The sequence below is a fragment of the Eurytemora carolleeae genome, unplaced genomic scaffold (genome assembly GCF_000591075.1).
Source record: "Eurytemora carolleeae unplaced genomic scaffold, Eaff_2.0 scaffold159, whole genome shotgun sequence".
Taxonomy (NCBI): Eukaryota; Metazoa; Arthropoda; class Copepoda; order Calanoida; family Temoridae; genus Eurytemora; species Eurytemora carolleeae.
Window position 1 is genome coordinate 249,727 of NW_019396151.1, and position 21,287 is coordinate 271,013.

The 21,287-nt window shown below is 33.7% G+C and overlaps 2 protein-coding genes across 6 annotated transcripts in view; both read right to left on the minus strand.

Annotated features, from left to right (window-relative positions):
- Nucleotides 1-21,287, minus strand: part of LOC111696554 (uncharacterized) — a 43,777-nt gene that overhangs the window by 4,612 nt on the left and 17,878 nt on the right. For 3 of the 4 annotated variants that reach the window (XM_023466185.1, XM_023466187.1, XM_023466184.1), the window contains 3 exons: nt 7,556-7,733; nt 3,213-3,310; nt 936-971 (listed from right to left, as the gene is read on the minus strand). In XM_023466185.1, the coding sequence (XP_023321953.1) occupies nt 936-971; nt 3,213-3,310; nt 7,556-7,733 (312 nt within the window). The remainder of the gene's footprint in view (nt 1-935; nt 972-3,212; nt 3,311-7,555; nt 7,734-21,287) is intronic. The other variant, XM_023466186.1, reaches the window with a different exon arrangement.
- Nucleotides 12,230-19,874, minus strand: LOC111696555 (sodium channel protein Nach). Of its 2 annotated transcripts, none has more exons than XM_023466188.1 (6): nt 19,752-19,874; nt 19,386-19,497; nt 18,171-18,354; nt 17,151-17,187; nt 16,456-16,525; nt 12,230-12,314 (listed from the first exon to the last, which is right to left on the minus strand). In XM_023466188.1, exons 1-6 carry the CDS (start codon nt 19,808-19,810, stop codon nt 12,297-12,299), a joined length of 480 nt encoding a protein of 159 aa, XP_023321956.1. In that variant the 5' UTR covers nt 19,811-19,874; the 3' UTR covers nt 12,230-12,296. The 2 variants fall into 2 exon arrangements, with proteins under 2 accessions (XP_023321956.1, XP_023321957.1); XM_023466189.1 differs by having other exon boundaries at nt 16,456-16,519; nt 19,752-19,873.

Consider the following 21,287-nt stretch of genomic DNA (forward strand, 5'->3'; position numbering starts at 1 on the left):
TGCAGTTCCAGCCCTGAAACCAGACCAGATTCCTTCCAGTTTAGCCTTTCATGTTTTCATCAGAACAACAGCTTCTCTGCTGTACAGAGGACCCAACCTACCTTTCCTTGTTCAAATAGGTTCCAAGTCTGACTCCGTTTCCATGGACCGGCTTAAACCTGTTTTCTCTTATCAACCTGTAATCTCTCAACAACCTCCGCAAGGTGGAAGACCTCTGTTAAGTCCAGCTCAATTGACTCCATCTCCATTGACTCTGGCTCTGTTGTCTACAGCTCTGTTGAATCCAACTTCTCCAACACCTCTTCAGAGAGCCAAGGGAATGAAGAAGCATCAGCAGTACTCCTCTTCTAGTTCGCCAGGACCCTCACAGAGCAGTTGGAAATAAGCATAGAGTTCCTTATCAAGTTCAACACCTTAATGCTGTGGAGACCCGTAGATATCATCTTCCACTCCGGAAGCTCAACTAACCAAACCAAATATATTTGATGGTACCTTAAACCCATGTTATAACTTAGACTTCAATATATTGTTTATTTTTATATAGTTTATTGTTTATTGTTTATTTTGGTCCTTTATTTGTCGCATACAATATAGAAAATTTCTAATCTTTAAAAATATAGCAGGGAAACCTTTCACACCGTTTTTAAATTTTATTTTGTATAGATAAGTTAATAGTTACTAGTTTCTAGTTACTAATTACTAGTTACTTGTTACTAGTTAGTAGTTACTAGTAACTTATCTATACAAAATAAAATTTAAAAAAGGTGTGAACGGTTTTCCTGGTATATTTTAAAACTAGTAACAAGTATCTAGTAACAAGGAAATAGTAACTTATATAGTAACTAATAACTAGTAACTAGTTACTAGTAACTAGTTACTAGTTACTAGTTATTAGTTACTAGTTACTCAAAAAAATAAAAATTTTAAATTCTAACATCGTTGAAATCTATTAAAAATCCTTGTGACAAGTCCTGAAATAAAATGATTAAACATTTTTAATTAATCCATCCAATGTTGATCCTAACAGTACTGGTATCTGTTGTTGGTTGTCAGATTCTAAAGATTGATCAAAGATTAATCTGTCTTGACGGGCAGAAAGGCAATTAACCAGACCCGCCAACTTCTTTTTTATGCAGAATGTAAGGTTTCCAACTAAGGGCGATATTTATTGTTATTTACAAGCTAAATTTTGTTTGTGCAGTTTAAAACTGAAAGATAAAAGTCCAAACTCAGAGTCTAAATTCATAAAAAAAAATTACATAAACGACTGGTTAATCCGCTCACTCAAAATGTAGTGCAAGGAAAGCAAACATTTCCGCTTCCTTCCGCAAAAAATTGAGAAAATATTCATTTGTTCATGTTTTTTTTTCAGTTGTTCAGAAAGAAATATGATTAAATGATTTTCAGAATTATAGTTCATTTTTCATCTATTTTGTTCGTTTTCAAACTGAACAATCATTCAATTAAATCTTTTGTTTAGTAAGATCGTTCGTTCAGTAAAATTGTTTGTTCAATAAATTTGGATCATAAAAAAAGTACTGTTAATTAAGGAATGATGCATCATTTCTTTTATTTTTTGTTCCTATGATTTTAGGAAGTCCCAATCTTTTTAATAGAAATGTCAAAAATAATGTAATGCATTGTAAAATGTATGTTACATTAGTAGGAAACGTTAGGATCTATTCTATATAACGTGAACGTTCAACTTTAACGTTATAGGAGCTTATACCTAACATTGACATTAAATGTTAATGTTTAAGGAACATATACCTAACGTAACATTATTTTTCCAATATTTGCAACATTTTTGACCATAACGTACAGAAATGTTTTGTTTTAATGGGAAGCTTGAAAGTCTAAAGAAAAATCAACTGTAATTTGATAGCACATCGTAACGATTGGGTTTCTATTTTTTTAAAAGTTTGGAAACATGATCCTTAATATTATAATGAAAAGCTCAACGTTTCAGAAATAAATAATCCGGAAACATAGGTCTTTTATACAGAGTATAAATTTCAATAGTGTAACATATAACATTTTAAAAATGTAATTTTGTAAATCAAAACGTTTCGTATTTTTTCTCTAATTACTAAATTGATTAGTCTAACATTTGATATATGTCTGATAAAAATGTTGTTCATAAAACGTAAGGTAATGAGGGCTGAGTTTTAATTTCAAAAGTGTAACAATAATGATGCCAATCAAAACGTTTTAAAAGGTCTCTCATTTATAGTAAGAGATGACTGATGAATATGACAGAAAAGACTAATAGTTTTTCATTTTAAGTTTAAAGGAATTGAGTTTATGCCACAAGCTCTAATTTTCTATTACTATATCTTTCAACCCAATATCATAGACCTTTGATATTAAAATATCAGCGTTTTCCTAGCTTGTAAATGTAAGCTGGACATGTGTCTCTAGTCTAGGGTTTCCCGCAAAAAAAGGAAAATCGTTTCATGAAAATTTCGCATTTTTGCAAAAAAATATGTTCTTATTTTTTCGCATTTTGTTTACTCGCAAAATTTTGCTTCAACCTGTTTCGCAAAAAAGATAATGTGAAAATTTCCCGAAAAAAATAATGCGTAAATTTTGAGAATACAAAACGCATATTCAGCGAAAAAATTAGTTTTGCGAAATTTCATTACGTATTTTTTGCTTCATTCATTTTCGCGAAATAAATGCGAAATACGCTAGAAAATTTTGCATTCTTTCGCGAAAAGTTTCGTTCGCTAGAAACCCTACTCTAGTCCCTTTCTATAAGACGCGCCACTTGAGTTGAAAGTTGCTAAATTTAAAAATTTTCAAAACCATTTTATAATAATATTAATCAACATTTTTATATTTTTGCATCCTTTTACAAATTCTATAAAATGGTTAACAAACACAACAGCAACATACAAGGTGAAAAAAGGGATTAACAACACTAATTATTTGTATGGTTTATGTTTAAGGATGAACATTTTTTTTGCGCACGTGCCCCCCTACATAAATGCTCTTGTACACCCCTGTTCAAGTGAAGAAAATTCATTACGCAACGTTGGTCTATGCTATTAGATTTCATAATGTGCAACGTAACATTTCAAACGTTTTATACTTTTGATGAATACTATCGTAACAAAAGCTTAGATTGGAAAAAAGCAAAACGTTGACATCTCTACTATGCAGGGCGGCAAAATTATTGCAAAAAAATGTATTTACGTGTAAATACCGACCTTAGAGTAGACAACTTGATTACAATCATCTGGACAATTACAATGCAACCCTTGATCTGTTTCCTCAGTTCCAGGAGTAGCGAATGCATTCAAATAACCTGAATGCAGAATTAAAAGAATGGATAAAACATGACAGTATAACAAATTGAAGGATGCCTTGCGTCATTAAGTTGTAAAAACCTAATTTTAGAAGTTAAATTCTAGAATTTATAATCACAAAATACCCCTGGTTTTGGCATTTCCCAAATGTGGGTCTGCCTTATTGGTCCTTTCAATATTAGAGGGAGTGACACTGAAAGCAATTATCTAAAATGTCAAAAATAGGAATTTCACAAATGCCTGGGTATCTGGGATATTTCCCAAATACCTACAGATATTTGAGTGTGGTATATTTTTAAGATTTTGGAAATTTCTCAAATGACTGGAAATTTCTAAGATACCCAGGCATTTGGGGAATTCCCCAAATATCTCGGAAATTTCCCAAATGCCTGGGTATTCGGGAAATTTTCCAATTTCCTGGGTATTTGGGAAATTTCCCAAATGCCTGGGTATCTGGGAAATTTCCCAAATGCCTAGGTTTTCGGGAAATTCCCCAAATATCCAGTCATTTGAGAAATTTCCAAAATCTTAAAAATATACCACCTTCAAATACCTATAGGAATTTGGGAAATTTCCCAAAAGCCTGAGTATCTGGGAAATTTCCCAAATGCCTGGGTATCTGGGAAATTTCCCAAATATCTACCGATATTTAAGGGTGGTACATTTTCAAGATTTTGGAAATTTCTCAAATGACTGGAAAGTTTCAAGATACCCAGGCAATTGGGGAATTTCCCAAATACCCAGACATTTGGATAATTTCCCAAATGCCTAGGTTTTTGGGAAACTTCTCAAATATCCAGTCATTTGAGAAATTTCCAAAAACTTAAAAACATACCACCCTCAAATACCTACAGGAATTTTGGGAATTTCCCAAATGCCTGGGTATCTGGGAAATTTCCCATATGCCTATTTAAAAACAAATGTAAATGCTGTCGTGTCATGCAATATTACTGGAGATTTATTTTTATGTTTTATTTTGAATAAAATTGAAATCTGAACGAACTTCTTAATATCTCCTGTAATATTTACAGCACAAAAGAGGCAGACCACATTTTGGAAGTCACAGGATAATGAGAATATTATGATTATTGTTTCAATAAAAAAGTTGGTTGACGACTGTCAGACTTTATGTCCCAAATAAATTCAAAGTTCACAGATGACTTTCAAGTTCGCTTGCTACTGTCATTTTTCATGGGACACCATGTATATAACATTTAGTAGGCAGGCAAGTGCATTGTATGGGGGTGGGGTACTGAGGGGCTGAATAGCTACCTAATATAACAAACAGGGGTGTTATAGGGGGATGGTGCACAGAGTGCTCATCCTCCCCAACCCCTATGCCCAAAGGGGGTATCTTAGATTATTACTTTTATTCGAGTAATTGTCTCAAAATCAGGATATACAGGGTGTCCCACGAAACATGACAATAGGAAGACGACTTGAAAGTCGTCTTTGATATTTGAATTTATGTGTGACATTTAGTCTTCTATCTACTTTAACATGTATGATTCTTGAAACAATTATCACATAATTCTCCTAGCCCTGAAGTGTATTCTACAATGATGTGCAATTCTAATTTGATATCTGTACTAATAATATTACTATCTTAATCATTTGTATATTGACCCAGCCGGGCTAGCCCGGTCAGTTTTCATTTTTACCTGTTTATAAATAAAGGAGTTGAATATCATTCGTTGATTAGAACGGACGTACACAGAGCCTTGAGTGTTGGCTAGAGATAGAGAGCCTTAAGTTTTGGCTAGAGATTTAGTTAAATATGATCTCATTAGACTTTGAGTAAAGTAATCGTTAGAGAATTAGCGTCTAGATTCGTTACAGCCCTGGCATTTCAAAAAGTGGTCTGCGTTTTTTGTGCTTTCAATATTACCGGAGATATAAAGAATTTGGTTCAGATTTCAATTTTGTTAAATAAAAGCAAAATTGTCGAAATCTAAACGAAATTGTTCATATCTCGGGCAATATATTGAAAGCACAAAAAATGCAGACCACATTTTGGAAATGGCAGGACTAGGGGAATTTTGTGATTATTATCTCTAGAAATTTACTTCTAAAATTAGGTTGACAAATAAACGCAGAAAATTATATCAAAAATCAAGACGACATTCAAGGCCTCTTGCCTACTGTCATGTTTCGTGGGACACCCTGTATTTCAAAACACAACATGAGATAAATGTGTTAACTGTTTCAAAATAGGGATATGAATCAAGGCCTTCTATGCAATTAGGAACCAATGTCAGAATCTCAAGTTTTAAAAATCTAAAATGTGATCAAAGGAGTTATAATTTGTCTCTTGTAAATGATATCTGAGAAGACTAAAACAAACACTGTACAAATTAAGTTCTTATTTAATACAGCTTACTAGACTTGATTTAAAGGCTTGCATCTTGAGCTGCATGATAGCTAAACCTTGACCCATGGAGGTAAAAACCTCCATTCCCCAGAATAAAATAGCATTAATAGATTAATCCACCCATCCATCTCATGTTAATTAGCTTGTTTTGATGTAGGGCCAGCTAACAAAATTTACCAGGGGAGGAGAAATATAAGTATATAGTGTATAATGATAATAAGTCAAAGAAGATTGCTCAGTTAAATTAGGGTTTCCACGAAACAGTCAATTCTCTTGCGCAACAGTTGCATGGTTTTGCACGAAATGACTTTTTTGTACGAAATTCCGCATTCATTCAAAATAAATAAATTTTTTTTCATGAAATTTTGCATGAATACGAAATTTAAGTCAGTTTTTTTATGAGATTGCACATGAATACAGGTCATTTTTGCATGTAATTTTGCAATGCCCATGAATTCAAAAAATTAAATTTTTGTACAGCAGTATTGTGCATGAAAACAAAATTAAGAAATATTTGTTGCATGCCATATATAGTGGAGGAATATGAAAGATTTTAATATTTGGACAGTATGGTGTGAATTAAAAACAATCTCATCTAACCCTGCTAGTCTCAAAGTTCAGACTGGATCTTGATGATTAGTGAATGTGCAATTGTGATTAATAAATTTGTGATTTACTCAGTTACTACTTGAGATTGATATACAGTGTATGTTGATAATAAGTCAAAGAAGATTTTCCAATCTAAAATTCGTTGATGGTGATGGACCAAACCTAGCTGTAGAGTAAAAAGAAGTAGAAGTTAGTTCCACATTTATTGAAAATATATTTCGGTCTGGGTTGACCCTCGTCATTCTAACGATATAATAACCATCAAGATCGATAAGAAAAAAAATTTTAAAAATGGTTACAAACCACAAGAAAATAAACAAAGAGAAAAGATTTTTTAAAAAAAAATTTGGGGTTGTCAAATCGACAGAAGGGAAACGAACTCAGATTATGAGATGAAAAAAGATAATTTGCAAATATTCACTTTTTGAAAAAATGTTTTAAGACAATTACTATTAGTTGTGGGGGTCGAGCTAATTAACGAAATTTTACGTAAATCTGGGGGAGGGGGGCGGCGGTTTGTTTAAAGAGGGGTATTTAAACCTTTTTTCAAATATTGCTTGGTTAAAATAAAGTAAAAATGGGGTGGGGTGGGGTGAGGTGGTGAGTGTATGACACCAGTTCTCGTTAGCTCACTGAAGTTAAGAACACTTGTCCACAGCCAGTAACTGGATTGGTGTCCAGACTGGTGTTCACAGGTTCGATTCCCGTACTCCTCACAAACCTGCGGTTTCAAAAACATCTGAAGCCGACATCTGGTTAAGCAGTTATGACCACCTAACGGATGTAGGAGGACAGAGGGGCGACTGTCAACAACTCTCGCAGCGAAAGGGTGCGTCCTTTCTACTCAACAAGAAAAAAACTAATGGATTGATCCAAGTGAATGATGATGAAGAGAGGAAAGGTGGACAAGAAGGGAGAGTCTATGGTTGCCATCTATAGGTACCTGGAGGTATCCAATCCGGGCTTACAAATGATTGGGAGCAATGAGTGTGATGTTTCCTGTCTGTACATGGCACCCGAGCCTCATTCCAGTATATCGGAAGAATTCCTTCACTCTACTATTCTCAGGCCTATTAAGCCCTTAGGCAGCTGGAATCTTGTCAACCCTATGAATGAAGCGTCGATGGATGAATGTGCTGCCATATTACAACCCCTATTAGATCAATATAAACCCAAACAATACCAAACTTTTGCAATGGAAAAAAATTCCAAGATTTGATCGTAACAACCTTATCATGTTCTGGGGACAAAAATAAATTCTTACCTCGATTTTCACTGAGGCATTTAAGATTATCCCAAAAGCAAAAGCCTGTACTATTAGTATAATTGCTCAGCTTTATATGTTTTTCTATAAATGATTTAGGAAAATCTGGATAGAAGTAGGGTACACATCCACATAACTGTAGCATTGCACCAACAGTACACTCCAGTAAACAGTTAGCCTTAAAATAAAATTTTTTAAGTTATTCAAAATCAAATAAAAATTTATTTAGCTAAAAAAGGAGATGTAAATTTAAAAGCTTTCTATTTGGCTTTCTAAAAACAATAAAAATAATCAAGCATTTAACTGGCTCAGTAACATCTCGCCATATAACATTTCGCCATGTAACAAATCGCCATATAGCAACTTGCCTAAGTAACAACTCGCCTAAGTATCATTTCGACATATAACAATTCGCTTATAAATAAATTTTTTAATTAAATTGTAGTGTAAATAAAATTATACCAGAAAATCCACAAATTAAAAACCAAAAATCTGCAAATACAGTAATTCAAACAGTGTTCGGAGTACTAGACACACATCCACAATTCAGTGGGGGAAACCATCTTTTGTTGACATAAACAACTTCTCCTACACTATATTTAAATCCTACTTTTATATGAGCTTAACAATGTTTCATGATTTTATATGATTACATATATTTCCTACTAAACTACTACTTTCTACTAAATAAAATTTATTACTTTGTTTTTTTGTTTTTATATGGCAAGTTGTTAAATGGAGAAATGTTACTTAGGCAAGTTGTTATATGGCAAAATGTTTTATGTTGAGATGTTAATGATCCATTAAACTCACAGATTGAGAAAAAATGCCACTTAAAAAAATAAATTAGTTGAATTATTGCATTTACTTTATTGTATTCTGTAAATGCTTCAAGATTAACATTCATTTCTAGAACTTGAGTTTCCTCTGGGAATAAACAGTTCCTTCTTGATGGAGACATTGTCTTTACACTGTCCGACCTATGTATATAATGACCCTAGTAAATGAATTTAAAAATTAATGTATATTGACTAAGAAATATTAAAAAATTTGATTTTGAACATTTTGAAACATAATAATATTATTTGAAAATTTTACTTTAAAACAAATCTATATATAAATTTGGCTTGTCTGTCTGTTTGTATCCAATAAACGTCAAAACGGCTGAACCGATCGGGCCCAAATTTTTTGTGGGACATCTAGGGACCCCAGGGAAGGTTTATGAACGATTGAAATTTTAAATATTTGTCTCCATCAAAATTCGATCGTCATTAAATTTTTAAAAATTTTGAAAATCCGCGAAATTTTTTGTGAAAATCCGCGAATTATTTTTGTTTTGTTTTACGATGTACACAAAGAGAACATGTTCACAGTTAATTTAGAAGAGGGGCGCAAAGCGCCCTCTAAGGCTAGTACATTTAAAAGTTACTAGACTAAGCAAGTATTAAACGAAAATTAACTTAGTAATTTACTATGAATGAACTCAATTCTAAATTGTTGACAAAAATGTTCAACTGGGATTCAAGATTTTTCAAAAGCTCTGATTTTTGACAGGAAATTATTATTTCAAGTTTTTTTTACAAAATAATATTTTGAAAGGGGTCACATGTTTCTGAGATCAGTGTCCAAAATTTCATGAATTTAAGCCATTTCTCAAATCCCCAAAAATCCATTTCAATTGAGCGCCATCTTAAATTTTGAAAAATTAAATACAATTTTAAGTGGAACCAACCATATTTGAGCCGCAGCTTAAATTTAAGTTGTGGCTCAAATTCTTAAAATCTTTAAAACTCTTAAACAGTTACTAGTAAACCCTGAAATTCTTTTGGCGGAAGACTTAATTTTTGGCAGTAAATATAATTTTTCTTGATAACACCCATTCAGAAGGTTGTTATATTTTTTAAAAGGTTGAATAGAACCACTTATTGATCTCACTTCCAATGTTGACACAATACTTACGTTTCTGTAATTTGTGCTGAGACGCCAATGAAATACTCAGAGCCATATTCAATATTCATACTTTTCTTACTCACATCTGGAAATTCATGAGGAGAGTGTATCAGAACCTAATCAGAAACCCTGATTTTTTCAGTGATGGTCAATTTGGGATGCAACATAAATTAAAAATGTTGTATAACCTTATATCTACAGAGCTAGAAAATTTGTGGTGAACTTGGCCCTTTTACAAAATCATAATAGTTTGGAAATTTTCATCCTACTTCTCTTCATTAATTTATATTCTGTGAAACCATAAAATGTATGAAAAAGTTGTTGCTTTGTTTAAGAATATTTTTAAGAATAAAATATTCTTTTTGTCATAAATATTGTAACATTTAATCCTTTGATATCGTTACTATCCCAGACATAAATCCTAGGGAAATCAAGATCAATCCTTGTCCCTCATCTTTGAATGTTAATACAAGACTTCACTTTCATTCCCAGTACCAATTCATAATTTACCCAAACCTCTCATCTTGTGTATAATATCTATCTCTAAATGTCTTGAATAAGTGGGTTTATGAATCTGCATTTTATTGGTACAAATATATCTGTTAATATCTATTTATATTAAATCATATTCCATATATCTGTAGAGTCCCTCAGCGGTAAGACAAGTCTCCACTAACTCTTATATAGGAAGAGTCTCTCAGCAGTAAAGCAAGTCTCCACTAACTCTTATATAGGAAGAGTCTCTCAGAGGTAAAGCAAGTCTCTACTAACTCTTATATAGGAAGAGTCTCTCAGCGGTAAAGCAAGTCCCAACTAACTCCTATATAGGAAGAGTCTCTCAGCAGTAATGCAAGTCTCCACTAACTCCTACATAGGAAGAGTCCCTCAGCGGTAAAGCAAGTCTCTACTAACTCTTATATAGGAAGAGTCTCTCAGCAGTAAAGCAAGTCTCCACTAACTCCTACATAGGAAGAGTCCCTCAGTAGTTCATCTGAGCCTCTGTTCCCTGCTGGGCTATATGTGGTCTCAGCTAATCCTTCTATAGATAATATAACTGGTGATCTCCTGATCAATCCTAGCTATCTATCAATCTGCTACAGACCTATGATCTTCTCCTGTGATACTTGTAACTGGTGATTTATGATCATCCTAGTTCTCTGTCAATCTAAGCTGATCCTTCTATAGATAATAAAACTGGTGATCTCCTGATCAATCCTAGCTATCTATCAATCTGCTACAGACCTATGATCTTCTCCTGTGATACTTGTAACTGGTGATTCATGATCATCCTAGTTCTCTGTCAATCTGCTGTAGATCTATGATCTCATACTTGCAGTTCTCCTGTGATTCATATAGCTGGTGATCTTTGTGATCCATCCTAGCTCTCTATCAATCTGCTCAGGATCTCTAGTCTCCACAGTATCTGCAACTTACACAGTATCTGCAGTATCTTCCATGTCTGCAGTGTCCACAATATCTGCAGTATCCTCAATATCCGCAGTATCCACAGTATCTACAATATCTGCAGTACCCACATTATCTGTAGTCTGCTCTGCATCTCTGTTGATCTACAGTTTGCTCTATATCTCCGTGATCTGTAGTCTGCTCTGCATCTCTACAGTATGCTCTATATCTCAGTGATATGTAGGATGCTCTGCATCTCGGTTGATCTCCCATCTACTTGATATCTCCTTAATCTGAAGAATGCTCTGCATCTCGGTTGATCTCCCATCTACTTGATATCTCCTTGATCTGTAGGATGCTCCACATCTCGGTTGATCTCCCATCTAATTGATATCTCCTTTCACCTGGATTCATTGGCCTGTATTATCTTCTGAGTCCCCAGTGTTTCTAACCATAGAAACACCTGGAATATTAGAGGGTGTAGGGAGTTGGACCAGCTGTATAGAGGTGGAACTACAGTGCTCTGATTCTATTGTCTGTTCTATAGTTCCAGCAATCCTCGGAGTCTCTAGTGTTTCTAACCATAGAAACACCTGGGATATTAGAGTGTGTAGGTAGTTGAACCAGCTGTATAGAGGTGGAACTACATTTCTCTGATTCCATTGTCTGCTCTATAGTACCAGCGATCCTCGGGGTCTCCAGTATTTCTAACCATAGAAACACCTGGATTGTTGGAGCGTGTAGGTAGTTGAACCAGCTGTATTGAGGTGGAACTACATCTCTCTGATTCTCTTGTCTGTTCTATAGTTCTAGTGATCCTCTGGGTCTCCAGTGTTTCTAACCATAGAAACACCTGGAATATTAGATGGTGTAGAAAGTTAAACTAGCTGTGTTGAGGTGGAACTGGAACCACATCTCTCTGATCTATGGTATTCCTCGGATCTGTTGTATTCCTCTAATCTGTTGTATCCCTCTAATCTGTTGTATTCCTCTAATCTGTTGTATCCCTCTAATCTGTTGTATTCCTCTAATCTGTTGTATCCCTCTAATCTGTTGTATTCCTCTAATCTGTTGTATTCATCTGATCTGTTGTATTCCTCTAATCTGTTGTATTTCTCTAATCTGTTGTATTCATCTGATCTGTTGTATTCCTCTAATCTGTTGCATTCCTCTGATCTGTTGTATTCCTCTAATCTGTTGTATCCCTCTAATCCTAATCTGTTGTATTCCTCTAATCTGTTGTATTCCTCTAATCTGTTGTATTCCTCTAATCTGTTGTATTCCTCTAATCTGTTGTATTCCTCTAATCTGTTGTCTAATCTGTTGTATTCCTCTAATCTGTTGTATTCCTCTAATCTGTTGTATTCCTCTAATCTGTTGTATTCCTCTAATCTGTTGTAGTCTCCTGAAATATAATGATGAACATTTTAAAGGCTTACATTTAAATGTTTCAAAACAAATGTCTACATTCGAGCTAATCCTTAGTAAAAACTAAAACTTCCCTTTTAAACGAAAAACAAAAACTATAATCATTCCACAGTTTTTGTTATTGCTTATCATAATGTATGTAGTAAATAGCCTACTCCATAAATGCTCTCAAACCCATATCTATCCAGGTACAATTCGTCAGCTATCAATGTCAAAACAGACATAAGCTCTTAATCGATCAATGCCAAACCAATGGACACAATCTCAACTCATATGTTTCAAGAAGGACCAGCAATCAATGTCAACAAGGACACAAACTCTTAATCTATTAATGCCAAACTACTGGGCACGATCTCGTAAGCTATCAATCAGAAGCTCGTAAATGTCAATGTCAAACTATCAAAACAGGGAATGATTACTCTCTTGCAGTAAACAGTATGGAGTCTCTATTTCAACTAATGTATTTGAGGTTTATATGTTACATGTTAAAGACATAATTACAATTCCTAAGTTGTTATCTGTTTAAGACAATCATGTTACGTATTACAGCACAGTGAAAATAGGCGCAATTAAAATGTACATCATAATATTTATCACATGATTAAGCTAATCATGCTACGTAATCATTTTAAGTGCAGTTCTAATGAATAATGGGTTTTTCGTAGAAGTTTACAAACGTAGATAATTAATAATGTACAACATAGTTCAGGTTTATAAAATATTATGTTAGCTAATATTTTTTACAAATGGAGGGGGGGGGTAAGAGAGTGGTGGAAAGTAGGGTTATGTATCCCTTATTTTCGACTTACTTCTATACTTTCAGTAGCTCTACATCTTCATATATTCCATTCTTGGTTTCTGTTGTAACTTGAGCACATTACTTCTGGAGTACACTGTTGTAGACCTCCTTTGGAACCTGATGACAGACCTCTCTTGATTTACTGTAACATTTCAATCTAGGTACCAATTTAGAAATCTGTCCTGTAACATCACAGCAGGATACATGGTGTACAGGGCCGTATACAGGTACATCGACAGATTTGCATTCTTGTACAGAAACAGTATACCCTCTGAGAACCTCATGTCACTCTTCTCTTGGCCCATCAGGCCATCATGTCCTTATTGTCAAGGCTTGTCAAAAGACTTTTTCTTTGAAACATTCTGGCACATCATCTTAGGAATATTCTGGTATACTTGAGTAGTTTCATCCCAACCTTCTCCTTTGGAACCTGTTCACAGGGCTGTCTAGGTTCATCCCAACCTTTTTCTTTGTGTACCTCCTTGCATTGCACAGAGATCCCTTCATCACCATGTAAACTATTGCAGATAGAATTGTTTACCAGGTTGCATTCTCTAACCTTCTCTTGTTCAGGAACCTGTCTATATTTCTGGACATTTTCAACCTTGCACTGGTGATCAGTCCCAATGTCACACTGCTTCTAATGGACTTCTTAACAGACTTCTGCATGCTATTGCACTCCTTCTTGGGGTTATCATAGGACTTGCACCTTAACACCGCCTGACACAGTTTGCCATTCATGATCTCTAACTGGTTCTCCTTTATAATGTTGCAGTCCTGTTCCTGTGTCTTGGAATACTCCTTCTTGTATCCCATCCTATAATCCTTCTCATCTTTGATGGTATACTTTTCACTATAGTTGGTGTTACACTGCTGTCCGTATGGAGTCTGGCACTTCTACTTCGGAACATATTGGCACTTTTGTTCTAGAATGAGGGAGGTTTTAAGAACAGTGTTGCACTCTTGTTTATACTAATTATGACACTTCTGTTCTTGCCGTACATTTTCTTTATGTCTACCTCTTGACTCCCTACATTGTGCTTCAAGTGTCTTTTCTTGCATTTAACTCTCTCACCAGATTTATGTCTGGCTCCAGGTCTATCTTTGAGTCTGGGTCCCTCCTTACTGACTGTTTGGCCCTCACTGCATTCTGTGGTTCAGAGAATATGCTGTGCTCTTCTTCTGTCTCAGCTATCTTGTTAATATTTTTATTCATTCTGCTTTCACATTTTTTAATTACCCAGAAAAGGATTTACTTCTTCACCGTCTGCATTGTCATGGACCAGTAGATGGTGGCTGCTTTCCTTCCAGATTGGGGCATTCTCCAAACTCAAAACCACCAGAAGAACCATGATAACAACATTAGAATGTGTGACATCATTGCAGAAACTATCTCGCTCCTTCTAGTTCTACATGTTTTCTGTAACTTGCTTGATTCTTGTCTTAAACTGACTGCTATTAATCTGTCGTCTTTCTTGCTGGCTGGCACTATATATATGCACTCTCTCTTTCTCTTGGTTCCATCCTGCTCTCTATCCATCTTTGTCCCATACCGGTATCATCATCATCTCTTGTCTCTGTTTTCTCGTAATTGATCCCTGCTGTATCTTGTCCTCATCTTGTCTAAAACTTCCATTCAAACCAAATAGGTATTTTTCTTGCTTGCCTATAAGCTGCTCCAGGCTTTTTTCAGCATTTTTTCTGCTGTTTCATTGATTTTTCTTCACTTCCATCTATGGGTCCTTGTCCAGGTTTGGTTTTGTTTGATTTGATTCATTTCCATTGATCTTTTTCCCTATCTTCAATTTGAACTTTTTAAATTTTCCTTTTGTTTACTTCCTTGGTTCTGCAATTTCCCTTTTTTATCCTGTTTTCTCTGTATCTCTTGATCTTGATTTATTTTTTCCAATCTTATTTCCGCTCTATGTATTTGTTTTTCTTTGTTTTTATCTTCTAGGTATTTGATTCTCTGTGTTTATACTCAGCATATTTACTGTCATGTAATGCTCTTACTCTTGATGTTTCTCTTGATCTTGATGCTTATCTTGATTTAATATATCGCTTTTAGCCATCTTGAAGCTTTCACAAATAAATTCCTTCTTACTTTCCTCTGTGGGATAATTCGTAGAATTTGTTAATGTTTTATTTACATCCTTATTTACATCCTTGTATATGGCTTGTTTACTGCCTGATAACTTATAATTTTTCTCCTGACATACTAGCTCTTGACCTGATTATTGTTCTTCCGGTAGCATGATTTTTCCAAAGCTCTTGTCTTCCGGTTTTCTTTCTCAGACTTCTGGTATATGACTCACTTCTTGTTCTGAATAAGACTTTGGCACTCCTTGTTGTATCACTCTAGCACCATTCTGACACTTTCTCCAGGTTTCTACTCACCAGTTTCCCACTATATTTGTATTTTGGAGCACTTTCTACAAAACACAGTATTCTCTCATCAAGACTATAGCCTCATATTTGCTTAGCTGTTTGCTAGCACCGTAGGTTATTTAATTCTCCCCACTGCAATTGTTTTATTTAGAGAATCCATGTATTGTGTTTCCATGTTTATCTCCTTATTCTGCTCCAACATTGCTTTCACTCTTTGTATTCTATCTTACAATCTCTGGTTCAGGTTTTCTATTAACTCTGCTACTTTGATTTCTGCTTCCCATTCTCATTTTTTGTGTTGAATTTTTCCACCTGTTTATCTGGTTTTCTTCATGTCTGATACTCCGGTGCCTGATTCTTCACTGGGTACTATAGGGTAGAATTTGATTTGTTTAAACCAGGTATCAATGCCAAACCACTGGGCACGATCCTCAACCTGTTTATCAAAATGGTTACTCTCTCGCAGTAAAAAGTATGGAGTGCCTATATCAACTAATGTATTTGAGGTTTAGATGTTACATGTTAAAGTTAATAGGCGCAATTACTATTCCTACATGGTCATGTTATGTATTTACAACACAGTTAAAATAGGCGCAATAAAGATGTACATCATTATATGTATCACATGATTAAGCTAATCATGCTACGTATTCATTTGAAGTGCAGTTCAAATGAATAATGGGTTAAGTTTACAAAAGTAGATAGTTAATAATGTACAACGTAGTTCAGTTTTACATAATATTGTGTTACCCGATATTTATTACATGTACAGTTTGTAGTAACATGTATCTACTACTTTAAATTTCGTTAATTTTCTTTGTTTGCAATGTGCATGGTTAGATTTCTAAAAATTTGTAATTAACATTTTTTCTAGGCAAAAATTTAAAATTTTGATCCGTAATACCATAGAAACCATCTTGTTAAACTTTACCTTTGAGTACACTATTTGATTACAATCATCTGGACAGTTACAATTCAATCCATTGGTCCCTTCACTAGGGCTGGGCATGTTCCTGGTGGAACGATTGTTCTTTCCCCAGAACGAACGAACCGATCAAGAACGATCCCATCGTTCCGAAAAAAAAACGAACGCTCAGAACGCGTTCTTAAAAATTTTGGAACGATTAGTAAAAGAACGGAACGGAACGGAACGGGAATTGCTTGAAAAGAACTGTTAAAGTCGTTAACGGGTTTTTATTTTCAAGAACGCGTTCTAAGTTGGGAACGCACTTTAAATCAGGAATGTGTTTCATCTTTTTGATATTATTGAAATATTGATTATGAAAATTATATATTTTTCAAAAATCTACAAATTGTACACCCCCCTTTTTTAAGGGAACCCAGTTTTAGTAATCGTTCTATACTAAGAAAGGAATGGGGGGATGGAAACGTTCTTTGATTAAGAACGGAACGAGAGGGATGGAACCGTTCTTTAAATAAAAATGCCAAGAATGGAACGGAACGGGAAGACCGTTTTTCTACTCAGAACGGAATGGAACGGGAGGGAACAGAAAATAATGGAACGATACAAAAAAAAGGAACGAGAACGGAACGATTTAGCTGAAGGCCCTCGTTCTAGAACGGAACGGAACAATTTCAAAAAAGTCGGAAATTGCCCAGCCCTACCCTTCACTACCAGAAGTTGCATATGAATTAAGATAACCTAGATTTATTAACATGTTAATGCAGCTTAACTAGCGTTTAGTAAAAGAAAAACCAAAATTGTCTAATCCCTATAATATATCTTCGCAAACTAAAAATGTAAAAATTTCTTTTGACTGGTTGTATGCAAATAATTTGCAAAAATTTCTTTGCAAAACTTAAAATGAAACTGAAAGTGGGTCAAAACAAAGATTTAGTTTGAAACAGGAAAAAGTAATCAATCAGGCAGTGTGTCTGAGTACTTTTTTTAGTCTTAGACCTAAAGGGAGGTGACTACGGGAATTTAGGAAAAGTCAGAAAATTTCAAGAGCCTCAGATCAATAGGTTTTTTAGTTCTGTAAAAAACTACAGGGGGTCAAATTGACCCCCCCCCAGCAGGAATAGGGTTAAAACTATGCTCATCATTACATTTGTTTTTACTTTTGGAGCATAAGTTTTTGTAAAGATTAATTCACAAGTGCAAATAAAAAAAATCATACGGTGAAACCCTTAATAAGGAATACATCGGAAGAATTTATCAAATGTCGTCTTGACATTTTTTCAATGAGTTTTATACTATTTTACGTAAATTTCAGTATTTGCGAAAATAAATGAATAGCCATGAATAGGCGGGAATAGTTTTAAAGAGTTCCATATAATCATTTAATTAAAAAACTAAATATCTGCAACATTCCATTATCAGAAAGTGAAGAATACGACATTTTATGAATTCTTTCGATGTATTCGTTATTAAGGGTTTCACTGTAATATGTTCCATTTGTAAAAATCTTAAGGTCTATTTACACTGTTCATCTATAACAGAAGAAAAAAATAGCTACATTTTCAAAACTTTAACTTAAAGACTTTCAGGTAAGGTTTCAAATTCTTAATATTACTTATTATTATCATATTATTTGTTCAAAAGAAATGCCTGAGTACAATATTAAAATAAATTAGATCATTATCAATTAGAAAATTTTTCTAATAATTCTTAAAAATTCTTACCTCGATTGTCAGTGTCACTGAGGCATTTGAGATTATCCAAAAAGCAAAAGCTTGTACTATTAGTATAGTTGCTCAGCTTTATATGTTTTTCTATAAATGATTTAGGAAAATCTGGATAGAAGTAGGGTACACATCCACATAACTGTAGCATTGCGGCGACAGAACACTCCAGTAAACAGTTGGCCTAAGAAAAAAATAATTAAGAAGTTGTTGTTTTTACAACAAAGAAATTCTTTTAAATGGCAACATACATTTAGTAGTAAATCTACATTGTGAAATATAATATACATTGATAACCAGTAATTCTGGAATAGGAAGTAGACTATAGACTCAAATTATGACTTTAAATATTTTATTGAGCAGAGATACCGCAATTGTGCAGTAGCAGCAGATTTGTTTCACATAATACAGGGGACATTAGTTTCAAAACTAACACTTGGCCCATTTCTAGAAATGGGCACAAATTGAAAGACTGGGTTTTTAGGATCCCGGCCTTTATTGAGAGTAAAAGTTGATGTTAAAAACTATAACCAACATTTTATTAAGCATGATGTGGACAACAATTCCCAATTAAACACTATCTTCTGGAATCAAAATTATAAAAAGAGTTTATTTATATTAAAACCCCGGACCTTTTTCAAGACAATGTCAGGTTTTCCATTTTCGAACATATCCTGAATTTAAATCACTGTCGCGTTTTCGAGACAAAACCCACTTTCCCGTTTTTGAAATCATCAAAAACTAATGCTCATACTTTATTATTAGTTTAAAGTTGACATTTCTTGTTTCAATAATTAGTTTAGCCTTTTTTGAGAAATATATGGTGTTGTTTTGTTTTACTCGGCTTGGATTTAAAGATATATACTCTTGAAATAGATAACTTTGCAGATTCGGCCCATTTCTAACACTCAGTGTTAAAAATTGGCCAAGGGTTAGTTTTGGAACTAATGTCTCCTGTAATAAATGATTTCATAGCGTACTAGTTAATTTGTTTGCTTGTAACAGTATCAAATACATTTCCGAATTGATTAAATGTTGTCTTTCTATTCTATTTTTTTTTGGTTATTACTGTATGAAAGCTGAATTTTTTCTAACATTTACCAAGTAGATTTGTTTGAAGTATGATGATTTATTGCAATCAAGCATTAATCAAGAAATAGATTTTAAAAGCCTTGTTATTTTAAAAGAAGAAATGAGTTTAAATGATGCATTTACCTTATTGTATGTTTTAAATGCTTCAAGATTAACATTCATTTCTGGAACTTGAGTTTCCTCTGGGAATAAACAGTTCCTTCTTGATGGAGACATTGTCTTTACACTGTCCGACCTGTGTATATAATGGTATCAAAATTCAGGTTTATCAGCTCTAAAATGAATGCCGATTATATATTTTTTGTTTACTTTTCCTCTTTTTAATTTTAATAAAAAGCATTTTACTGAACAACAAGTTGCTTTTTCAACTGTGAAGCTTTATAAGTTTTTTTATAGCTTATTGATCCCACTCAAACCTAAAACTAGGTACAAACTAGGTACTAGCTAGGTACAAACTAGATACAAACTAGGTACAAACTAGGTACTTACGATTCTGTAATTTGTCCTGAAACCTTGATGAATGTTTCAGTTGCTAGGTGAGTTGCCATACTTTTCTTACTCACGGCTGGAAATTCATGAGGAGAGTGAATTAATATCTAGTAAAAATGCAAAGTAAATGAATTTGTTAGGGTTTCCAGTCGTAATTACGTTACACGTAATTACGCGTAACACTTTCTTTCACTTATGGAGGAGCATTACGCGAAATAACGTGCCAATTATGTATACGAAAGAAAGTCTAGTTTTGCGTAATTAATGCGTATTTACGCGAAATTACGTAATATGAAACCATTCCGTAATTAGCAAATTACATATTAATTCTCAGAAATGAATATAGCGGGAAAATATTTGTAAGGATATGTGCGATACAACCATACAATGTCCAATCTAATTGGATAATTTAAATACTTTAAAATTGAATTAAAATACATTTATGGTGATGGACCAAACCTCTGTAGAGAAAAAAAGTAGATGTTAGTTAATTCCACATTTTATTGAAAAATGAAAATATATTTCGGTCTAGGTTTGACCCTTGTCAGTTCTAACGATATAATAACCATCAAAATCGATGTTGAAAACCACAAGAAAATAAACAAACAGAAAAGATTATTTAAAAAAATTTAAATGGGCTGTCAAATGGACAAAAGGGAAACGAACTCAGATCATGAGATGGAAAAAAGATAATTTGCAAATATTCACTTTTTAAAAAATGTTTTAAGACAATTATTATTACTTGAGATATACGTAGATCAGGGGGGCTTGTCTAAGGAGGGTTATTTAAACCTTTTAAAGAATTGAAAATAAGAAATACTCCTTTTTTCTTAAAAATACTGAATTAAAGTTTACAATTAAATAAAAAATATTTTTTCTGTTCATTCTTGTGAGATCAGTCATAAAACCTCTGATGTATTTTGATTCTCGTACTTAAAGTAAACTTTTCACAAGGTCCCAAACCTTCTCTAGAACGCTAACTTTTAGATGGTAGAGTGATGGTATGTGTGATTATTACAAAATTTCGCGAAATAACATTGTAGAAATTTCGCGAAATTGAAGTTTCAACAATTACGCCAAATCCTGCAAAATTAAACGAAATGAAAATTATTTCGCTTAACTGCACGTAATTTCGCGTAAGTAAATAATCTATTACATTGGAAACCCTAAAATTTGTTAATTGTTTTCTAGCTTAAACTTAAAATATACATTTCAATCCTGTTTCTTTTTCATGCAAAGAATTTAATTTAATAATTTAGTTTAAAATTCAAATACTAGATACTTGATACTGTAAAGACGACCGGAAGCTCAAAAAATACAATTTTTTATCAAAGTGGGTAGTTTTTATTTTAATGATATATACTTTGTAGAAAAAAAACTCATCGGGAGCGGTTTAACGTGTGGTTGAGATCTAGCCTAGACTCTAGGCACTCTACAACAAGAAATGCACCTTTTTTCTCAAATCTAAAATCTGTTTAACAACTAAAATCTTACCTTTTTCGTTAATATTTTTATCCACTTTTTAAACTTTTTTAT

What these genes read in the sequence shown, in the direction of transcription:
- LOC111696555 (XM_023466188.1), bottom strand. Translation starts at nt 19,810, where the DNA reads ATGGCAACTCACCTAGCAACTGAAACATTCATCAAGGTTTCAGGACAA. An exon ending in TCAGGACAAATTACAGAATC is followed by an intron (nt 19,498 to 19,751) that starts GTAAGTACCTAG and finishes TTATATACACAG; the next exon opens with GTCGGACAGTGTAAAGACAA. An exon ending in CATTTAAAACATACAATAAG is followed by an intron (nt 18,355 to 19,385) that starts GTAAATGCATCA and finishes TTTTTTTCTTAG; the next exon opens with GCCAACTGTTTACTGGAGTG.